At 47.1% G+C, this 21,662-nt stretch overlaps 1 protein-coding gene across 4 annotated transcripts in view; it reads left to right on the forward strand.

The window, feature by feature from the left end:
* NCAM1 (neural cell adhesion molecule 1) overlaps positions 1-21,662 on the forward strand; it is a 321,012-nt gene that overhangs the window by 286,138 nt on the left and 13,212 nt on the right. For 2 of the 4 annotated variants that reach the window (XM_079929222.1, XM_079929220.1), the window contains exons 14-15: positions 13,525-13,649; positions 17,002-17,182. In XM_079929222.1, coding sequence (XP_079785348.1) covers positions 13,525-13,649; positions 17,002-17,182 — 306 coding nt within the window. The remainder of the gene's footprint in view (positions 1-13,524; positions 13,650-17,001; positions 17,183-21,662) is intronic. The other 2 variants (XM_079929223.1, XM_079929221.1) reach the window with 1 other exon arrangement.

Below are 21,662 nucleotides of genomic sequence, written 5' to 3' on the forward strand. Positions count from 1 at the left end.
ACGGGGTTTTAGAGAAGCAGATGAGAAGTAGGCACAGGTCTGCTCAGATGCACGGTGGACAGCTCTCCCCGCAAGAGGAGGCGAGTGGGAAGCGTGGCTCTGGACAGAAAACCCCGCAGACAGGCTCCCTGAGGCTGTGGCAGCCCCAGCCCTGTCCTCGGGATTCATAGCAGGCTGATTGTTTGGAGAAGCCAAAGGGATTTCCCAAGAAAAATGTCTGTTCTGCAGGGTCATCAGAAATGTTTGGGTCACTGTGTTTTCACCCTTCATTTTAATCGGCATAGTTGGATTCAGACATTGAAATTAGATAGCGAGGTCTATAGCTTTTGCTTTCTCCATAAATGCATATATTTCTCGTAAATGCTTGTGGGAAAAGAAGCAGTGTCTGCTTGCGGATGTGCCCGACCGTAGGCCCTTAGGCACGTTATTGAACCCTTTACCAGGGAGCCTTATTTTTTCTCCTCTATAAAACACGAGAAGTAATCGTATCCCCACCCCCGGCAAATAACAACAAACCTGGCGTTTATCAAGCTGTTTGCCCACCTAGGAGCAGTGCCAGTAAGCCGGCCGTGGTGTCGCCTGGTCGGTCTCAGGCTTTGTCACCCTGCCTGAGCCTCACTCGTTTACCACCTTATTTCATTCGGCTGCCATGCCCTTTTGTTCCCCTGAGTCCCCGGGCGTAGGGCGTAGGGCGTAGGGAGAGCTCCGGGCCTCCCACTGTCCGGAGTGATGAACCCAGCACTCCAGAGGGAAAGAGCAGAGTGAGACAGCTGCTGAGCGAGACCCGGGTGTCACGCCAGCATGTGCGCAGAGCAGCAGGCAGTGCAGCCGGTGGGGCTGCCCGGCGGACCCTCACCCCTCGGTGCCGCAGAAGCCCTGCACCTTGGGTGGAGCCTCGAGAGTGATTCAAGCCCCAGGCTCAGAGCCCTTTGCGGCATCTACTTGACTTGGAAACAAGCCCGCCTACCCCACGCACTGCTTTCCAGGCAGTGGACTGTAGCAGCAGGAATTCAGGTTTGGGGACCAAGGTCAAATACCAGCTCCACTGCTTCTGTATGTAACTCCATGACCTTGAATGAGTCCCCCCACCTCTCCGAACCTCACACTTTTATCTCCCAAAGGAAGGAAAGATTCTACCTACTCTATAGGTATTTATGATAATTAAAGATTAAGTATGAAAAACACAAAACACAGTGCCCAGCACGTAGTAGCTGGAATTCATAGTAAGAATAAATGAGAGTTATGTTACTTCTTGCTGCGTGAGAATAATTTGTCAGCAAAATCACTGATAATCTCTTTAAAATACCTACATTCATATTGATAAATCAGGGAAGAAGGAAATGAGAGAATACCTGCTTCACCATCTCTTTTTTCTTTATAATAATGCCTTAATATATATACACGCACATAGATATGTATTTATAAATTTAATTTATCTCCGTTCCCTCTTTCACCTTTCTGTGCCCTTTCCATCCTTCATGTTTCCATAGCAACCTGGCCTCTTCCTGCCCTTACCACCACCAAACCATCTAGTGAGTACAGAGCTTAGCTGCCCAGGGCCAGACTGCCACTTGTGGCAGAGCCGACTCCTGGGTCACAGTGCTGTCCCTGGTTCCCCCCCGAGTGCTGAAAGCAACAGTTGTGCGTGCACGGAGGCTCCTTGCCTGGTGTGGGTCCCTAAGCATGCTGTCTGCCTGGCCAAGAGAGCAGACCCAGTGTCACCGAAAGAACTGGGGTGATTCTTGAAGAAAACTCTGTGCACAAGGAGACTTTTCCAAATTTACCCCCAAGTTAAAAAACCAGAAAATGATTAGAGAAATGCCGAGGAGACAAAACGAGAGCATCTCGTCCCAGCTTTCATTGTCTCTCCCCCTCTGACACACACACACACACACACACACACACACACACACACACACACACACACACACAGAGAGAGAGAGAGGGAGAGGGGGAGAGAGAGAGAGAGAGAGAGAGAGAGAGAGAGAGAGAGGCTAAAATAGAATAGCTAAAAGACTGAGAACAAGGAGGGAAGGAATAGAAGCTGGCTGCCCGGGGAAAGGGAGAGGGTGAGGAAGGAGGGAGCCTCTGCTCCCTGACAGCGCGCCCTCCTTTGCCTCCTGCAGAGTGTGGCAGTGTGTGCCCCCAGCACGTGGGGAAGGAGAGGGGCTTCTAGCCTCCCTCGTGCTAGAAAAATTATGGCCTCAAAAAGCATAACCAGGCTCTGTCAAGTTTGTGTGCTGAAAGTCTAGATGAAAGTTCTGGAATTCATCTCCTGATGGCCAAACTGTACCATCTTTCCCATCACAGAAAACGTTACACTTCATCACAATCTGTAACATGTTCCAAACTAGTCTTTATAACGCTCTAATGATGTAGGCTTGTGCGTTAGGCCTTAAACTCCCTGACAAGTCATCTGGAACGTGTGTGTGTGTGTCCACAGCTGTGTGCGAGGTTTAGATTTTATAATACTTCTGAGTGCACAGGAAGAATGACGTGCATCCCATCAAGGGTAGTCAGAGCAGAAGGCAGAAAGCAAGGATGCAAAGTACAGCTCCCACTCCACTCCCTGGGCCAGGGTTTCTGATACAGAATTGAACAGAGAAGAAAAGAGTTTCTGCGTTTTGCACGGAGTGGTTCTCTTTTCTACTGCAGAACATAGCTGACAGTCTGCTTTCTTGGTGTTCTCTCCGTGTGCTGCTGCCGTGAATTTTAATTCCTGATGCTTTTGAGGTTACATTTTGTGAGCAGAGCAGAGCAGGCGACAATGAGCTGTGCTCACATGGGTTTAATTCAGGTGATGGGTTTCTCTGCATTTGGAAAAGGAATGAAATTAACAGCACCCTTTCATCTGCTAACAGCGATGCTCTAGTCCTTTGCAGCTTGACTGCAGTGTGTGCCGTGCAGAGCATAGCGGGAAAAGGCTACACAATGCATTTGCACAGCTTGGGTCATATTTAAGGTGTCTCACTGTAGGTTGGTCTTCTCTGGAAGGAAAACAATCTTGGATCCAGATTTTTCCTTCAGGAGGAATTAGGTGTCTCTCCCCTGACATAGGTTTAACTTTTAAACATCAGGCATTTCTTCCCACAGGTAAAATGATTAGCAGTGACATCCAAAGAGAAGAAAGTTTGAGTCTTCTTTGTTTTGAACCACTTGACTACTGACCCAAATTGTAGGTCCCAGTGGATACCGGGATAAAGGAAAGACAGTCACGATTGGGCAGCAGCCTGTATTTAGCATGAACATATTTCTCAACTGTAAGGCAGAATGGAGCACGTGTGAACTGCAGTGAAACTAACAGCAGAGTAGCTGGAAGCATCCAAAAATCCATCAATCATCAGTCAGTCAGTAGGGTTGAATGTAAATAATGTCTTTTATTTTTGCTTCTGTGTGTGTGTATTGATTCATTTATAATTATGAATGAATGAAGGTAGCCTAAGTAAAATCAAAGGAGAAACTGCTCAGTTGTCTATAATCCCTGCAGGCACGCTTGGTTGGAATGTGCCAGACGCTGTGCAGTGTCGGACAGTGAGAAACAAACACTCTTATCAGCTCACGGTGGCAAGGGACTGTGTCACGTGGTTGAAGCATTTCTCTCGAATCATTTTTAAACATTGATGTGCTTTGGGCAGAAAGGTATCTTCACCTTCCTGTTTTGTCCTCCTTCTCTCTTAACGCCAACTGGTAATAGCCAAAATGCCCCTTGGCCTGTGAAAGTTAAGGTGGGAAACCCAAAAGGCCTTTTGTTGAAGCAGAATCACTCAGCAACAAATCAGATATAAATATAACATAGGACAAAAAGGAGCATAGGCAAATCCAAACAAGAAAGCTGTTTTTTTCATTGTAAAAATCAAACTCGTGTCTTATCCATTCACCACAAGTCTAAAATGCCCGAACATGTGTTTAAGGTCAAATTCTTAGCTCATTGAGCCAGGGGTTCAGTTTCTGCTGCTTAGTGTTGACAGAGTTATGGTCTCAACCTCCGGAAGGAAACCTATTCCCTTTCTGCACTGGCCTCTTTTTTTTATTATTATTTTGTTAGAATCTTTATTATACTACTTCATGGTTCTTTACTTAACTGTTTTTTTTTCATTGAAGTATAGTTGCTGTATAATATTATATAAGTTACAGGTATACAATATAGTGATTCACAACTTTTAAAGGTTATACTTCATTTATAGTTATTATAAAATATTGGCTATATTCCCTGTGTTGTATAATCTATCCTTGTAGCTATTTTAAACCAAATAGTTTGTACCTCTTCCCCACTGGTACCCATTGTGCTAAGTGAAATAAGTCAGACAGAGAAAGATAAATACTGTATGATGTCACTTATCTGTGGAGTCTAAAAAATACAACAAACTAGTGAATCTAACAAAACAGAAGCAGACTCACAGACGTAGAGAACAAAATACTGGCCTCTTCTTTTATATGTGTCTTGATTGGTGTTATCTCATGGTGGCCCCTAGGATAACATGAGTAGACGAATACGGCAGTGAGATGAGATCCCTGGCCACCTTCTCTACCTGCATCCTCCAACCCTCGCTCATCCCACACCTGCCTCCTCATTGCGCCAAAGGAAACATGAAATGACTTCTTAATGTAATGCAATATTTTGTTCTTCCAGGGCACGCGGTCTGCGCCTTAAAAATCATGGGACTCTTCCTTCCTGACCATGCTCTGTTTCATTGCCCTTGTTTTCCAAGGATGCCGAGACATTTCTGGAATCTGTGAAGAATAACTTGCCTTGTGTTTCTCCTTCAACAGTCTCCTGGATTGACTTTGGCATCTGGGTCCTGACAGAGACACCTCCCCATTTCAAAACAAGTTTCCATGCTCCTCCTCGGTGTGGTATTAATATGCAGTGTTGCAGCTGTAGCTAATGCTTACTGGTGTTGTTAACCAAATGCTCTTTATGATTTGTTAGTCTTCTATCTCCGGGCAGTTTTACTGCCCTTCCAATGTTTCCTATATATGCTGCTAATTTAATTTAATTTCTCCTTTTATTTAGTCTGTGATTTTGTTGTTGATTTTTCTCCCTGCCCATTGTTTACATCAGTTTTTAATTTTTTTGTATTTTCCATGTGATCTCCTCCACTTTCCTTTCAACCAATCATGTGCGTGCGTATCATGTGACTTTGTCATGTGGCTTGCATGGTGCTGATGATGTCGTCCACGCTGGTGAACAGAAGGTAAAACTCTTTGTTCTGATTAGTGAAATAAATCTGGGACCACAGCCTGGCACGTAGGGCCCACTCATTCCTTCCTGTCTTGGATTTCCTAAGCAAAGCCATTTGAGAGATTTCCTCTTGTTCTCAATCAGTGCAAATCCAGAATTCATCATCCTTTGTAGCCTTTACATGACAATTTGATGCCATGACAGCCTTCGGTTTAATGGTTTGCTTCAAGAAATTTGGCTACAGTAAAATCACTTTAGCCATGGCAGAATTTTTACCAGATAGCTCATAAACATGATTTCCCAGAAAGCAATGTTGCAAGTGAGCTTTATAGCATTGTTGTTTAACTTTCGTAGTTCTACAAACCACAGCTGCTCTAAAATGCCACATTTCCATAAAAACATAACATTGCTACAGACAGAAACGTATCAATCCCAAAGGTTGTGTTTGCTTAAAACCAATGAGAGAGTTTCATAAAATTCATGCAGATTGAAGGCTTTCTGAAATGAGAGATTGAAGAATTTGGAATTAGAGCAGTTTGGCTGTGATGGCCGAGATGTCACTTTTCAAGTGACCCACCTCCCACTCCGGGCAGGAGGGAAGAAAAATCAAAGCAAAAGTCACTTGACAATTACCATGACTGGAGAGCCATGTAATCCAGAAGCACACAATTGACCCTTGCAGCAAAGGCAAAAAAAATTATCGCCTAATTAAGCGCACAGGAGTGACAAAATAATTAGTTAATATTGTGACTGTCACAACCTTTTAAAAACATTTCTTATTTACCATGAAGAGTAAAGGAAGCCTCTGCTCACCACTTCCCCCAATAAAATCAAACATCCATTCAAACCTACCCTGGGAGTCACATGTGTGACTAACTGAAAATTTGTACTTCACGTCACAACCTGAGACACACGGGCTAAACTGATCACAAAAGCGAAACTAACACCAGTAACCCCCCCGCCCAGGGCGCCCGTGCATGCGAGGGGTCCCCGGCGACCTCGCTTCTCTGAGAGCTGATTGGGCGACATCCACACGAACAAAACCATCGGCCGTTTGTCTCGCATGTGCTCTGTCCCTGGTCTGTCCTGTGTCCCGTGCACCCCACGTGTGTGAGCCCTGTGTGTGCCACCCCTCGCCCTCCGCATTGACACCCTCTGAGGACTTCAGCTCTCTGGGCATGGCCACCGTGCCCCAGTTTAGTCCCATTTACAACCAGACTCCTGGACAGGGTCTTGGATGGAAGGCGTCCTCGTTTCCAAAAATGGAGATGTTTAACATTTACATCGTATGAAATAAAGGAGGGATGTCCCCAAATCAGGAAACCTCCATAGTGCTAAAAACTTGGACCTAGCTTAAAAAATTATCTTAATCTGTGAGTCTTAGGGCAGAGGAAAGAACATTGGGAACCTATGATTGTATAAACTCCAAGTCCCACACACAAAAAAATGTGGTTTCATTATTTCCCTGAGGGAGACAAGCTCTTTTCAGACTTGGGATGACTGCTCAGAGGCTGAACCTTTCCCCTGAAAGCTGAAGTGTAAGCAGATATTGGGTTGAAACCCCTTAGTTTCTTCTGTAAAACCAAGTTGGGTCATTTCTGTGCAATGCTGTGGCTCAGAATGCAGCGCGAGGTAGAAGCTCATTCACACCTCTGAGGAGAGATCTCTTGCAGACATTTTAAGCAAGGCTAGAAGTGTTTGAAGGTGTTTCCCACAGTTGCCCTAGAAACACACCTGAGCGGTGGTCTTGGCTGTCAGTAGAAAATTTGGCCAGTACTAAAATAGCACCTCGGGAGCCTGTGGAATTCCGAAGCGTGATCACCCCCTCATCAAACCACCCCTCTCCTGCCATTTGCAAGGGGGCAGGCAGAGGACGGTTACTCAGATGAGCAACAAGCAGCAGGAAATGCCCTTTAATAATAAACTTGAAGGGAGTGGAGAGGCTGGAACAAGTAAGATTTACAGAGAAGAAAAATATTAGTTAGGGATGGTTCCTCTGGGCATTAGTAAGGGTTTCAGGTGAGCTAAGCCTAATGAAGAGGATTTAAGTGAACAGTGGGTTGGTTGTATGCCCACAATAGATTAAATCCAGTGTCCACTACCCTCCGCCCCCCCGCCCCCCCGCAAAATTGCCTACGATGTGATTAACGTATGGCAGGTGTCCGTGCACCTTCTGTATCCATCCAGAAGAAGGAAGATGAACACAGGCATTGAGAACAGCCCAGGGCCACTTGGCCTCTGAGCCCACAGAGCTCTGCAGGGAGGGGTCCATGGCAGGGAGGCTCAGACACCTGGCCCAAGGGCACAGGCATGGGTTTGTTGGAAGTGTAAATTTGAGCTCCTGATGCCAAAGTTTATTTCTGGTATCATGACATCACACAACAGTGGGTCCCGCTTCCTCCATGCCTCCATCAGCTACCGAGGACTCTGCATAAATGGGACTCCCTTCCCACCAGCATGTATGTGATGAGATGCCCCCTGCACCCCCCTGTTCGTGTGCTGCATGTTTGAGCATGGATCCCTCCCCACCCATTTATAATGATCTTTTTTTCTTTAGCTACTGACACTGACTTGTACTAGGAAATGCTGATTCTGATGAACTAAACTCTTTAACACCCACTCTTCCTTCTTAGATCGAAAACATCACTAACCCTCCCTTCCACTGCCCCTCCTTTATTTTTTACAGCTGTGTGTCTGGATTGCCACGGTCTTTGGGAGGTCGACATAGACTTTTCACCAGGGGTTCTGCTCTAATTGCCTTTATTCCGAAGGATTCCCAGCACTGGTGGTTACCAGGGTAGAAAGCTAGCGTGAAGGGACCAAGGCAGTGATGTATATCAGCCCGGATCCTGTGGGCAGGGACCGCGGGGTTCAGAAAGTGCCCGTTTCCCTAGGGCTTACCAGTGTGAGGGCTAAAACCTCCCAGGAGCCTCGTACTTCTTAATAACGAACCTCACGTCCATGAAATAGTGTTGGAGATGTTCACGCACCCACCTTGTGACCTCGGAGGCAGGAGCCAAGTTCATTGTTGGTGACGACGGTTATTTCTGTCTTAACTTCCTCAGCCTGGATCAGCCCCCATACCACGAGCCATACCTTTGTGGCCATCTTTTCTTTTTAGGATGATGAAACAAAGATAATTGATCAATGAATCTGTTGGTGTTTTCATGACACCCACGAGAAGGGAATTGGTACTTTTGTGGTTCGGTCTGTCAGAGTTCATTTGTTGCTGTTTAATTCATCCTCGGTGCTGCCAGGCCTCCCCCCAGCCCCTCCCACCGCGCCCCACCCCCCACCCCCAGCACACACTCCCATTCACAATTCCCAAGAAAACTCGTGCTGGGAAGATTTGTGGACTGGATGCCTCCATGAGCCTGGCCGCAGAGAGCCAAGCATCCTTTCTCTGTAGAAGTGGGGGACCTGGCCACGCCCATACCCGCTCGTTCTGTACCCCAGCACTCCCCAGAGCCAGGGACTAGGATGGCAAAGAGTCAGGTCATGCTAGCACAGCAAATCCTTAACAATTAAGACACACGCGCTCAGGAGAAAAAGAACGCTTTACTCCAGGGGCCTGATTTGGGGGAGCGATGCTCAGGACGAATGGATGTCAGTCCAAGCACTGCGGGCTGCTCTTCGGGAGTATTGGAAAACCACCTTAGTCTAGAATAGCCAGTAGGCTGCCAAAGCGGCGTCAGGGAGATGTTGAGGGTCCAGGAGTGCATGTGGCATAGATCACATTCGTCTGTTTGACATTAGGGCTAAGAGGTTGGTCTGAGGAAGGAGAGTTGGTGGTCTAAAACTAAGTCCTGATTCCCTTTGGTAATTTGCTGATCCCATAAGGACCAATCAAACTTCGAACTTCTTGATGTAATTTTAAATGCTCTTGAATTGGAAACATCAAACAAGCGTCATATCAGAACAGCTTAATCATACATTTTGGACTTTTTAAAACAGTTTCAAATTGCTTATAAGAAATAATCATTAAGGGGAACAGGCATTAGGAGAAACAGAACGAACAGTATTTTTAATGCCAGACAATCCTTTTTGGTAGTAAAAGATTCTAATGCAGGCCCTACGACCATCATTGGGTTCTTCTCAGATGCATCGAACCCTGTGTGGGTCCTGATGGGAGAGAAAACAAAGTGGGTGAAGACAGAACCCAGGTCCAGCCTGACTCAGCCTATTGGCCCCTCAGCCAATTCAGAACATACAACTCTTGGTCCTTGGGCTTTTTGAGTGAGAAGTAGAATATTGTTTTCCTTCCAGAATTCATAGTTGCTGTTCAAAGGCCCTGGGTTTGCTAGAATTTTTTGTGTGGAATTCAGATATCCAGCAGTAGTTTTCTGGTCCCAGGGCTTCTGCTGACGAGGAGAAAGACATGAAGCTGACTCTGATTTTAGGGCCAGTAGCACCATAATTACAAAGAAGAACCTGCAATCTACATGGCCAGAAATACACATTTCAATTACGGTTTCTAAGGGGAATTTATAGGACCTGCCAGTAATATTTTTGACTGTATGCGGTCTCTCTGGAACATTCTTTTTTTTTTCTTGCATACACGATTTACATTCTTCTAGAAAATACCAGAATTGCCTGCTATTTCATATTTGTTATTGACAAGGTTTATTTTTACAAATACCACTGTTTTAGTCTTTACATAAAATATTTAGGGAAATAAATTTGACTCATGGCTGAAGCTAAACTCGGAGGGTATAATTAACCCCAGGGGTTTTCTTGGCGCCACCTGCCGATTGCTGCTGAATTGCAAGCCAGCATTTACAAATAATTACAATATTGGTTTTGCTGAAATTACCCATAATGATTTCAATCAGAGCAGCCATCTCAGAACAGAGTGTACGCTGGGACCCTCTAAATAATTTCCTCTCTTAATGTGCTCAATAAAGCTGCAAGCCTCCTGAATGCCAGGCCCATTTCTTTGGTGTCAGCCCCCTCCCTCCTCAGGCGTGGCTGGAACATTCTTTTTGCAGAGAGCTTAGGAAATGGTTTCTTTAACCCCATTTCTAATCTTTAAAAAAAATTTGCTGCCAATAAACATTTGAAGATGAGTAAGACAATTGATTAAACAAATATTGCTCTTTCCACACCTGTATGTCCTTAGAACAAGTTGCAAGGCCATGACGTTGGTCCAGATCTCTATGATATTAGTTGAATAGGACCATCCTTTGGAAATACTGTCATAGGAAGAGTTAGATTTCTGTACAAGGGCCCCACCATGCAAAGAATTGAATAATAATTGAATAAGTTTTTTCATTTGGCAAACAAAAACTTGTCTTAATCACCTTTGAAACTCGAAAGCCTAATGGACTACCTGGTACTTAGTATGTACTGAATGTGCATTTGATGAATAAATTATCTTTAAAGCACTCTAAATGATATGATATAAAATACTCTAAATTCTATGAGAAAGCAATACACATCAGAGTTACGTGGTAGTCACTCAGCTAAAATGGTGGCAAATTATAGTGTTCTAACTTTTATAAATGTTAGAACTATGTTCTAACTGTGGTATAATTTTTAGTGGTTGCTCTGTGATTCCCGCTATATTTTTTCTGAAACAAATCCAAAAATAGGACAGCACCTTCGTCGGGGCTCTTGGTTTTTGCAGGGATTCCTTGGCTAGATTTTTCTTCATATGTCTTTGAAGACTCTTGGGGCCTTTTTTTCAAAGACAGGAATTTTTGGAGATAACTTTTTTTAAAATTGTAGAAAAAATGGGCATCTCTGTGCCTAAGTGATATGGAATTGTTGATCTTGCGGTGCATCTCCCTAAAATTGACTGAACATCCTAGATTTGGGGTTCTGTGTTTTACAGCATCATGAAAATAGCCAAGGTGTTCTCGATAGCTCACCCTAGCACAGTGACTGTCACAGTGTCACGGTGATAACAGTGAGGAGGCGCCCTCGGGAGCATCTGGTATTTTGCAAATGTGGAGACTGAGGCAGTGACCTAGCCAAGGCACTAGACCCCCTGAGCTCCACTGTGGCATCCTTAGCATGCAGTTCTAAAGGGAGCTTCACAACACTGGAGAAAGCCCCTCTTCTAAGTAGACACTCCCCCCAAAGCAGGGTTCAACGTTTTGCGGTATTGATTCAGCCCTGGAGAGCCATACAGCTCAAATCTGAGAGAAAATAGTAAGGAAGGTACAGACAGAGCAGCCCCAGGGGAATAATCTCTAGTTCCCTTCCTAGGAGGCCTCGGGGGAAGGACTAGGTCCTTGCTTGGTGGGCGTGTTGGAAGGACCGCTGATGCCACCTCCTTCCCTCCTTCTGAAGGCAAAGAGAGCATTAATCCCAGAGTCAGTGTTGCAATTCTGAATACAGAAAGTTATAATGATTAATGTAAGTCTTCATTCAGTCCAGGGTCACCAACATCCTGTTTCACCTGGGACTAAGGGTTTGTCCGTGGTAAAGGACTTGCAGTGCTAACGCCTGGAAAGTCACAGGCTAACCAGGACGAGGTGGTCACTCTAACTGAGCAGGAGAGTAGAATTTGTAAAGTTCTACTGCATCTCCTATTCCGTTGTTCAGCCTCGTTGAATCTACACAGACCTCCTTCCCTACTCTAAAATATACTCCACTTTGAATTTCTTTTTGGCACTGGATATCTCTAATGGTATAAGACATAGTTGAAATATTATCTAAGACTTAGAAGGGTCCAAAAGAATTTGAGAAGCGTACGCACCTTGACATTATCTAAACCAAATCTCTAAGTACTTTCCACTGAATAGTTGGCGCTGGTGGCTAGATAGTGGCATAAAAGCAGGACAGGTCTTCGCCTGAAGCCCTTTTATCTTTTTGTTTTTCTTTTTCTTTTTCCTTAATTACTGATTGAAGAAAACAAATAATAAGCACAAATTTTCCTAAATACTTTATCCCTCAGACATGAAGATTACACAGCCTCCCTGTTGTTGCTTTTATGTGTCCCCATGACTGGCACACGTGCAGCAAGATCGCCTCGCGATCCTGTTAATCGAGCTTCCAGGTGGAGTGCGCGCTGCCAACCCAGGCCGAGTAGCGGGGCTCTCATTAGCTTTGTCTCTGGTTCCTCCTTGTCTCAAAGGGAAAAGTAGGACACTCCGCCACTGTAGGTTCTCAGAGTAGCTGAGTGAGGACAGTGGGCTGGACTGACCTTACCAGCAGCCTTCTCATTAAATTACCAAAGGTACACTGTGGGTGATGAGGCCCAAAGCCTGGTGACAAGCCTCCCCTGGCTCTCCTGTCCCATGTCTGTGATTCTGTCTTCCAGAGAACAAGTGAGGACCACCCACCCAGAAGGTAACTCTTTTATAGGCTCTCCACGTTTTCTGTCTGAGGTCATGAAATAGATACAGAGATGCTTTCCACAGGAGGTACAGGGTTCCCAAGTGTTGTAAATCTTCATTTTAACTCTTTATAACAGACATTCTCTCATCTCATTGCTTTCAACATATACTAATGCAATAGTTTCTCTTAAAGTCAATCGCCCTCTTCCTGAAGAACCATCCCAGCCCTGGTAGTTTGTCACAAACAAGCTCATCTTTCTTCTCGACCTTGGATTCAGAGTTCTACTGCAAGGAAAAGAGAAACGTTGACTTTTTTCTGCTGAGAAACGCTAAAGACATATTTCCCTCTCTCTCTTCTCACAAATAAAAAGACTTTAATGATCGTTCCATTAATACAAGGTACCAAGGATTATCACTCAGGCTGTTGAGCCGCAAATGCCGGATACTTACAAGAAACTTGCCTGCAGCAACTCGTGCTTTACTTAATCACAACTGGAAACTCGTTATTTTTTTTTAATGAATCTAAGTAATAAAATTTAATTCATACAAAGATGGTCACAAGAATGCAGCATCATTCCACCCCAGTTAGGGATTAGACCGCTGGGATGAATCATATATCCAGGGGGAAAAAAATGGGCTGTTTTGAAAACTTATTTGATGGGTGTAGTTTTCTCCTTAAATGCTTACATTTTCCCATATTTATGTACCAGGTTCATAAAAGTTAAATCTATAGTTGTAAGAGCAGCTAAAAGAAAATACAGGCACGTGACAGAAAAAAAACCAAAACAACAACAAAAAACCCACTTCTCTCTAAAATGGTAAAAGAACTATGCTAGTAGGGAGGGTGGTTTCCCAGAACATTCCCAAAAGGCATTCTCACTTTGGGCTAAGTCTGAGGCATCCAACTGGAATTCAGAGTTTTATATGTATTGCTTTTTAACCATTTGAATTGCTGACAAAGCAAGAGGCCAGCCCCAGCCCATCACTACCTCCCATTCTGTTGGATCAGATTTTCATTTTGTGGATGAAAATGTCATGCAAATTACGTGGCTGTTGCAGGGGAACCCAGTGCACCTAAGCTCGAAGGGCAGATGGGAGAGGATGGAAACTCTATTAAGGTGAACCTGATCAAGCAGGATGACGGCGGCTCCCCGATCCGACACTACCTGGTCAAGTACCGAGCGGTGAGTGGCCTCCTTCCCGGGCGTCACACCACCCCGTAACCCTGACACCTGCCTTCTTGGCACAGCAACGTGCAAAGCCCAGGGGGGCGGGGGCGGCCTCTGTGCCTGGCAGGTGGCTCCTGGGTCCGGGTTAGGGTTTTACATTCCAAGATTGACTTGCAGCCTTTAGGTCATGTCTACGCTGAGACCATTTTTTTTTCAGTCCCCTATTTTCTATTTTTTAATTGAAATGCAGTTGATTTTACAGCGTTGTGTTAATTACTTCTGTACAGCAAAGGTGACTCCATTATACATATGTATACATTCTTTTTCTAATACTCTTTTCCATTATGGTTTATCATAGGATATTGAATATGGTCCTCTGTGCTACGTATAGCATGGATAAACACAGAGACCATTTTAAAAACCTCTAAAATGATTTTGGTGATGACAAATCCACACCATGATTGATTTTTCTGCTTCCTAAATTTTTCTACGAAGTTATCTTGCCATCACCCAGTACTTTTTGCAAATAACATACTGATATCTGATAATCACACTTGGATAAAGCGTGTATCATAGGCCAGGCGTGCAGGCCCATGATCGCATGCATTTTCTTCTCCCCAAGAACCCTACGAAGTTGGTCTTAATGATTATCCCCACTTTACAGAGGAAGTAAGTGAGGCTTATGCAGTCAGTGACCGCATGACTCATACAGCCAGGAAGCCAGGGTTTGAATCCAGGTCTGTGTGCCTGAAGAGACAGGGTCCGTAGCCCCCGGCCTGGGCTGCCTCAGGTCCTAAACCAGCTCCTTCCCTCACCCTACCCCCAGTGCTCGTGCAGCCCACCTGAGCTGTTGTCACCCTGCTGTCCGGCTACCAGTGAGCCTGGCCATAAGCCTTTTCTTCTGGGTTTGCCCACCACCCATCTAAGATTTCTGACAGTCCACCTTTCATCCCCGACCCCCAAACTGAAAATCACCCCATTGTGGCTTTTTGGTTTTTTCTGGTTTTAGAATGACCCTTGGCCATTGCCTTCCACAGCCAATTGCTGAGAGGTTTAGAGGCAGCATCTGAGCATTGGAAATAGCCTCTTGCTAGGATTTCTTGCCCGTAGAAAATAATGAACTTGAGAGGAGTTTTCTTTCTTCAGATAGCCCCCAAAATAGGCTTTTCCCGGGAAGTCTGACCTACTCCCTATCTGCCTTTTGATCAGCCCTGCTTGAAGTACCATGGGAGCCCTAAGCCGGTTATGTTTGCAGAGAGTCCGCGCAGCACAGAGCCCTCCCGGGCACACGTCTCAGCCGCTGGGCAGCCTGTCAGTCCACTCAGCCCTCTCCTCCTTAACTGTGAAGTCAGGCGCGAGCCTGTTGTTGGAGGAGGAGCCTCAGTTGACTTTCCTAAGGCCCAGCCCAGAGGCACCACCATCTGAGAGGTCCCTGCGGTTTCCTTGCTGTGGAGTAGGATTCAGGGACTGGGCAGGTAGTCCCATGGAGCCCACTGGAAGTGGGCAGTGTGGGGGGAGGATGTTATTATGTGTTATTATGCTGATGTGGCCCAACAGACATGGGACCCGATTCCAGCTTTACCATTGAGCGGCATGGGACCTGAATAGGTCACCCAGTCTTCCATAATCTCCATTTCTCCATCAATAAAATGGAGAGAGCTTATCAAGCTGTTGTAAAGATTAGTTATAACGTAAGCAAAGAACCTGAAATGTGCCTGACACTTGGAAAACTCTGTACGTGGTAACTGTGATAATCACTGCTATGATGCAGGCTGGGGCTGGAAATAGCTCCCTCATGAGGCCACATCAGGTGTCAGTGTTCCAGAAGAGCCGTCCCAGCTGTGCCAGGCAGGCCTGCCTTAAAGAGACAACTGGGGCAAAGCACTGCGATATGCTAGACTTCGACAACCGTAACTGTCCTCTCCCTTCCACCTCAAATCCTAACATGTGCTGAACATTACTATTATTATACGTTATTAATATGTATTACGTAATGTAATGTTTGCTTTATATTCTGGCTCTCTCTTCTGTATGATGTTTGCCAAGGAAAGAAGCCTTTCAGAGAAAGAGGACAAAAACAGCTGAATTTCTTCATTTTAAATTAAAATGGGGCACGTGCTGACACGCTCGGGAGCCAACTTAGAGCCACAGCCTGGCTTCCAGTTAGACTCTGAGGACATAAGCACCCCCTTCCAGCATTTCCCCACACTGGTCATGGCCATGACACGAGTGCTATCCCATTCCTAAAGGTATCCCTTTGGCTGGTACAAAGCATTTTTCTGGGAAGACGGCTGGCTTTCCTATAATGTAACTCTTCCTGAAGCCTCAGCCATGGGCTAGACCACCTTCCAGGTGACACTGCTAGCATGTTCTGCTCTTCCAGGGAGCAGCCCATCATCCAGTAGACATGCGTCGACGGCTCCCACCCAGAACAAACTCACTGGCAAACGTGTAGGATAGAACTGAAAGAACATTTGAGAAAAGAGGGGCACCTATAACTCCAGCTTCGTGCCTGAAATTATGCCCTGGGCAGTGCTCTGCTGAGCTGAGTGTACCTTGTAGGCACTCTGGGCACCTCAGCCTTGGACCTGACAGAAGAATTCACACCTGTGACACCTCCAGCTCCAGTCTCAGAGAGCAGGTCACACTGCACGCAATAGGACGATCCAGTTCAGCGCAGTAGATGTGTGTTGAGCTCCCTTCTACGAAAGGCTTTGGGCCCAGAGGCTCTTGGCCACAGCTCGACTGCCCATGTGGCTTGGGGAAGTCACCTGACCTCTCCCTCCCTTCCCCGTCATCAGCGTTAGTAAGGGCCAGGCAGAAGCACTGGCAGGCTTGTTGTAGGGATGCAGGGAGAAAATGTGCAGAAAGCCTTTAGTCCAATGCCTGGCACGTAGTGGGTGCTCCATAAATGATAGTGTTTATTTTTAATAAAAGTGGAATCTGTGCAGTGTTCCCATGTCAGGGAGGTGAGTCACACACCTGAGTGTGACCAACGTTCTGAAACAGGCCAAGAAACACAGTTGTTGGATTACTCTTCTAGGTCATCCTTAGGCCACGGGCCAGCATTCCAGAGTGCAGCTTGGGTCCCTGCACGCTCTCAAGGTGGTGCACGGGACATTGAAGGGTTGGCCCCATGCCACACTGGCGGTCTGCCGCTGTTTGTATTTGCAGGCAGGCGACGTTGACCTCCTGACCTGCATGATCAATTACCTTTGGGTTTTTCAGGCTGGTTAAGAGTAAAGACCATGTCCTATCTTTGGTTTTTATTTCTGACTCCCTTATGTTCCTCCTGTTAGCTGGTCTTAGCAGCTATTTCACCTAAAGCTTTCTGGTGTCTTGTATCTTCCTTGCCGGTTTCTCCCAGAAGCTCTCCTCCGAATGGAAACCAGAGATCAGGCTCCCATCTGGCAGTGACCACGTCATGCTCAAGTCCCTGGACTGGAATGCCGAGTACGAGGTCTATGTGGTGGCTGAGAACCAGCAGGGAAAGTCCAAAGCAGCTCACTTTGTGTTCAGGACCTCGGCCCAGCCCACAGCCATCCCAGGTATGACGGCTTTGCTTTCTGTGAGTTTCCCGCTTTGGATTAACGCACAAGTGCCGCACCTCCTAATGTGCCTGAACAGCCCCTGACAACTCGCTTGCTTACAGCCATCCTCATGATCGGTTGCCCATGCAAAGCTTAGTTTTGCTTTGTACCTAGCTGTGCAGTAGGTTGAGATGGCCTGGACCCCCAGGAAGGCTTGGCCAAGCCTCCTGAGTGAGGGTCCTGTGTCATTCAGCCTTGGAGGACTGACGATAAGCCAGTCCGTGGGACCCCTCAGATGGGAGAGACCCCAGCTCCAGCCAAGCTTTGGATGCTGGTTGAGGAAGGATCCTTTTTCGAGACCTTATCTGCTATCTACCATTTCATACAAGGACCACGTAACTGTTTTGAAGCACTTTCTCTCTGATGCTTGCTTACCTGCACAGCTGTGGTCCAAATCTCTTCTCTGTGGGAACCCCAAGAGAAGGGACATATGGTGCCCAGTTAGTTAGTTAAAAATCCTCCCTGCCAAGGGCCTTTCAATTGAAACAAAGATTAAACCGAGCCACTTGAAACAGAACAAGTGGAGAAAGTAGACGCTGGAAACCCCCATCCATGAAAGGCAGTCCAGTCTGCTAGAGGCCGGCATGGGAGCAGCTCTCCCAGGAGATGCAGATCTGTCTCTAGGGATCCAGGACCAGCTCAAGTGTGGGAATAAAGTGAGAGTTCTGCTTTCTGGCCCAGCTGCCTCGCTTCTGATGGCCAGTCTCCTCAATGACCTAATTCCTCGGAGCAGAAAGAGATCTTCATCGCCCCTCTCTGCTTTTCCAGAGCAGCCGTTTGCCAACCACAGGCAGGAGAGGTGGGCATAGAATATGCAGCTGCAGCCTAGTGGAGGGGTCCCCGTAAACGCTCTGCAGTGTCCAAGTATGGTAGGAAGATGCTCCCACCTCCCGGTGGCCTTCGTCTGGCCTCCATTATGCCTGTCCTGTCTAGAGTGCTTGCCCCCAGCTCTCAGCTCAGTGATCACGATTGCTGTTTCCAGAGGGAGAGAGGCCAGAAAGGACATGGGCTACTGTGACACAGGGCTGTGTGTGTGGAAGTGCGTTGGTCGAGCAGCAGCAAAGTAAGATCAGTGTGTGCTTCCCGATGGTTGGTTGCACATAAGTGTGTGTATCTGATGGATGTGTGTGGGCCCCCAGGGAGTTGGCGGCCATAGATGAGAGGTGTCCATGGTCCTCCCCTCTGCACTGACAGGGAGGCCCCTTAGCATAGGCTAGGGTGGGTGTCTCTCTGCAGGCACTGGTCATGTGGTCAGTGATGAAGCCAAGGTATCTGGTTGTGACTGTAAACGATGTTCTCCTCACTGCTTCGTAGGCTGTCCAAATAGAGGTGTCCCTTTCTATTCTCTGCCCCTTCTTTCTCTGCATTCTTGGGTCAGTTTTTCCCTGGAATTGACAGTCTGATGGGAGTGTTCAGATCTGCTCGGCTTTTATGGGGCACTTAGGAGATGGGGGAGTGAGAAGGCTTGAGGGATTCCTTTGCAGTGAGACAGATTTCTACGGGCATCTGCTTCCCCGGGTAAGACCTCGTAGGTGGTGATTCCGACATGCTGCGTTCCCAGGCTGGGTACTGCCGGCGGCATCAGCTTCTGAGCTTGGAGAAGTTGGGGCCACTGGGTGTCAGATACAGAAATTCTGGGAAGACCAGTCCCCCGAGTCCTGCCCACTGGGGTTGTCAGAGTCCTTCTGGCTAATCTCCCAGGCTCCCAGTTACAGGGGAGGGCTGGAGGGGCTACTCACCTCCCCAAGAGGGCTTCGGGCTCTACTGCATAGGTTTTAGAAGGAGGTTGCTTGGTTGGACGTCTCTGGGACCTGCGAATAAAACCTCTGAATTACGAGATGTACGTTCACGGTGGAATTCTCTGGTCCGTGGGTGGTGGAGGTGAGAGGTGCAGAACTAGATTCTCTTTAAGAGCACTGTGGGTGGGGGGATGGTACAACAGGAAGAAGAGTCCGATTTATTGCCGAAAAGGTGGCCCCCATCCTTGCATACAGTTTGCTGCACATACTGCAGTGATCAGATGCCTCTCTACCCCAACGTGTAAAAAGCTCTAGAGGCTATAGAAGGCTGTGGGGAGACTCCTGACTGCACCTTAGAGACCTCCCCTGATCAAAGGTAACACTTTCCTAATCAGACTCTTGTATTTGCCTGTGGAGGCTTCTGTTCTCTCACTTTAATTTCATTTGCTCGCTGACCCCTAACCCCTGAATTCACCCCGCTGTGCTGCTTCTGGCCTTGCTGAGCTTAGGAACTGGCCTTATGGTGATAATATGGCACTGAACTCTTCTCTAACCTTTGTCAGTTTAATTTACAAAGTTGAATTAATCTTTGATTCTTGCATTTTCTATATTTGACCTATTTTTTTTTCTTTTTATCTATTTTTTTTCTCTGTTTCTGTCTCTTCCTTCTCTTTCCTCCTTCCCCCTCCCTTTCCTGTGTCTGTCGTCACACATATCACCTTGGACGTCACTGGGACATCCCCACTGCCACATTTGTTTTTAAACAACCACATTCTCTCTGGGGACCCATTGCTTGGCACCTGCAGCGACCTTGGGAGGCTCCACCACGTCCTCTACCTTTGTCTCATTGCTTTTCTCTGCAGTGACTCTTCTCTTGCTCTGTTAGGAACTTGAATGCCAAAAAACTAAATTTGCCTAAGAGCCCGGTTCCTATGAGAATGATCAGTGCCCCCTTTGGAAGGATCTGTCAGGACTGCCATGGCCACACCACCAAGCTATCTGTGCAAGAGGAAGGTTTGGCAATTGGAAAAAGCTGGACCTCCACACATTACCCTTCACAGATACTTTTGTGCCACTTCATAAGGAGTTTGCCCCCCTTTTCATAGCAGTATAAAAATGTTTGGGAGCTCTTCTCTTTACACCCTCTCTCTCTCTCTATATATATATATATTAAAAGAACAACAACAAAAAACCATTACATTAGGTTTACAGAAAAGCTTCTGCACATCTGCTACTGGTTGCATTTCTGGTTCTTACCTGAAAACGTTGTAGCAGAGAAGGATTTCTAAGTACTCTCTAAAGCTTGCATCAGATTGTTAAAATCACCCCGTGTCCCCATTGTAACCCTGTGCTCCTCTGCTGCCCTTCAATAAGCAGTTGGCTTCGCTTGCATTTAAGTGCCCCTGGTAAGCCCGCTGCGATTCACAGGAGCATTTTGCTGGCATGATGGGCAAAGTAAGTCGCCCTGTTGCCCATGCAGTGGAAGAACTCGGATTTGTTGAGTATTTTCTAGGGCTGATCCTGGGAGGCGCTTTGGTCCTGGTAGTATAACCAGCACCTGATGCTGGCTCTGTGAACAGGGCCAACCTAGGACGTGCCCGGCACCTATGGGCTCTGGAAGGTGCGTGTCTCCCAGTCAGGGTGATACCTGGTGCATGGCTACAAGTCAGCCACAGACCTCGTGTCTTGGCGGGTGTGACCCAACTGTGACCCACATTATCGCATAAGCATCAGTCCCCCAGGTTGGAAGCATCCACTGTGAGCCTGGCGCAAGTCGCGCCCCCTGTCCACACATGCTCAGTAGAGCGCGAGGCAGGGCCAGCCCAGAGTGCCCATAAATTGGAACCCAGCCAGCCTGTCATACTGCCCGAGTGCCCCGACCCCCTGTCGGTCAGTGGTTTCAATGACATTTTGAAAATTCTGGTGGAAGCCAGCTGCCCCTCTGCTGTTGGGGGTAGCCCCCGCCATGCCCAGGAGAGGAGGTGAGGTGTGTTTGTTAAAGTTCCCCGTAGAGACTCGAGTGAATCCTGCTCAGTGGCGTCCGTGTCTGAGCTCAGGGGTACCTTCTCCTGAATAAAAACTCCCCCCTCCGTTGTGGTCACATATCATTCCACATATCTCATCTCTGAGCATCTCCACAGAAGTCTGATTTTTGTTCATTTTGGTTTCTTTACTTTTCGGTTCTGTTGTCATTTTTTAATGTTCAACGACTAGCCTTTCTCTTTGGGAATCCAAATGATCCTGTGGTCTGCAGGGCAGAGCTGCCCGTGGCAGTGGGCACAGGCCCGTGTCCCCAGCGCTGGTAGTTTAGAGGGTCAGGTACACACACCGGCGGCCACAGGCCACCCAACGGCTCAGCCAGGCAGCGCCTCTCGCCCTGGCCCCGTTGGCCTCCAGCCCCGCCGTGAACCTCTCCCCCGGGCTCCCCGATCTCCCGTCCCACCATGGCAGCGGGAGCAGACACGGTTCTTAGGCACAAGGCAGAGTATCAAGGAGAGGCCCATGGTGCCTCCGGGCCCGGCGTAGAATCCCAGGGCCATTAGGAAGGCAAAGGAGGGAGACATGGTCCTCACGCAGGTCACCCATCACTGTCCCCTGACTCCCGGCAGGCTCTTGGTATCATCTTCGGCAGAAGTTGCATATTCACCCAGGAGGGCCCATCTCAGAGGTCTGCCCCACCCTGGTCCCAGTCCCATAGG

The sequence above is a fragment of the Stenella coeruleoalba genome (assembly GCF_951394435.1).
Source record: "Stenella coeruleoalba genome assembly, chromosome: 8".
NCBI lineage: Eukaryota > Metazoa > Chordata > Mammalia > Artiodactyla > Delphinidae > Stenella > Stenella coeruleoalba.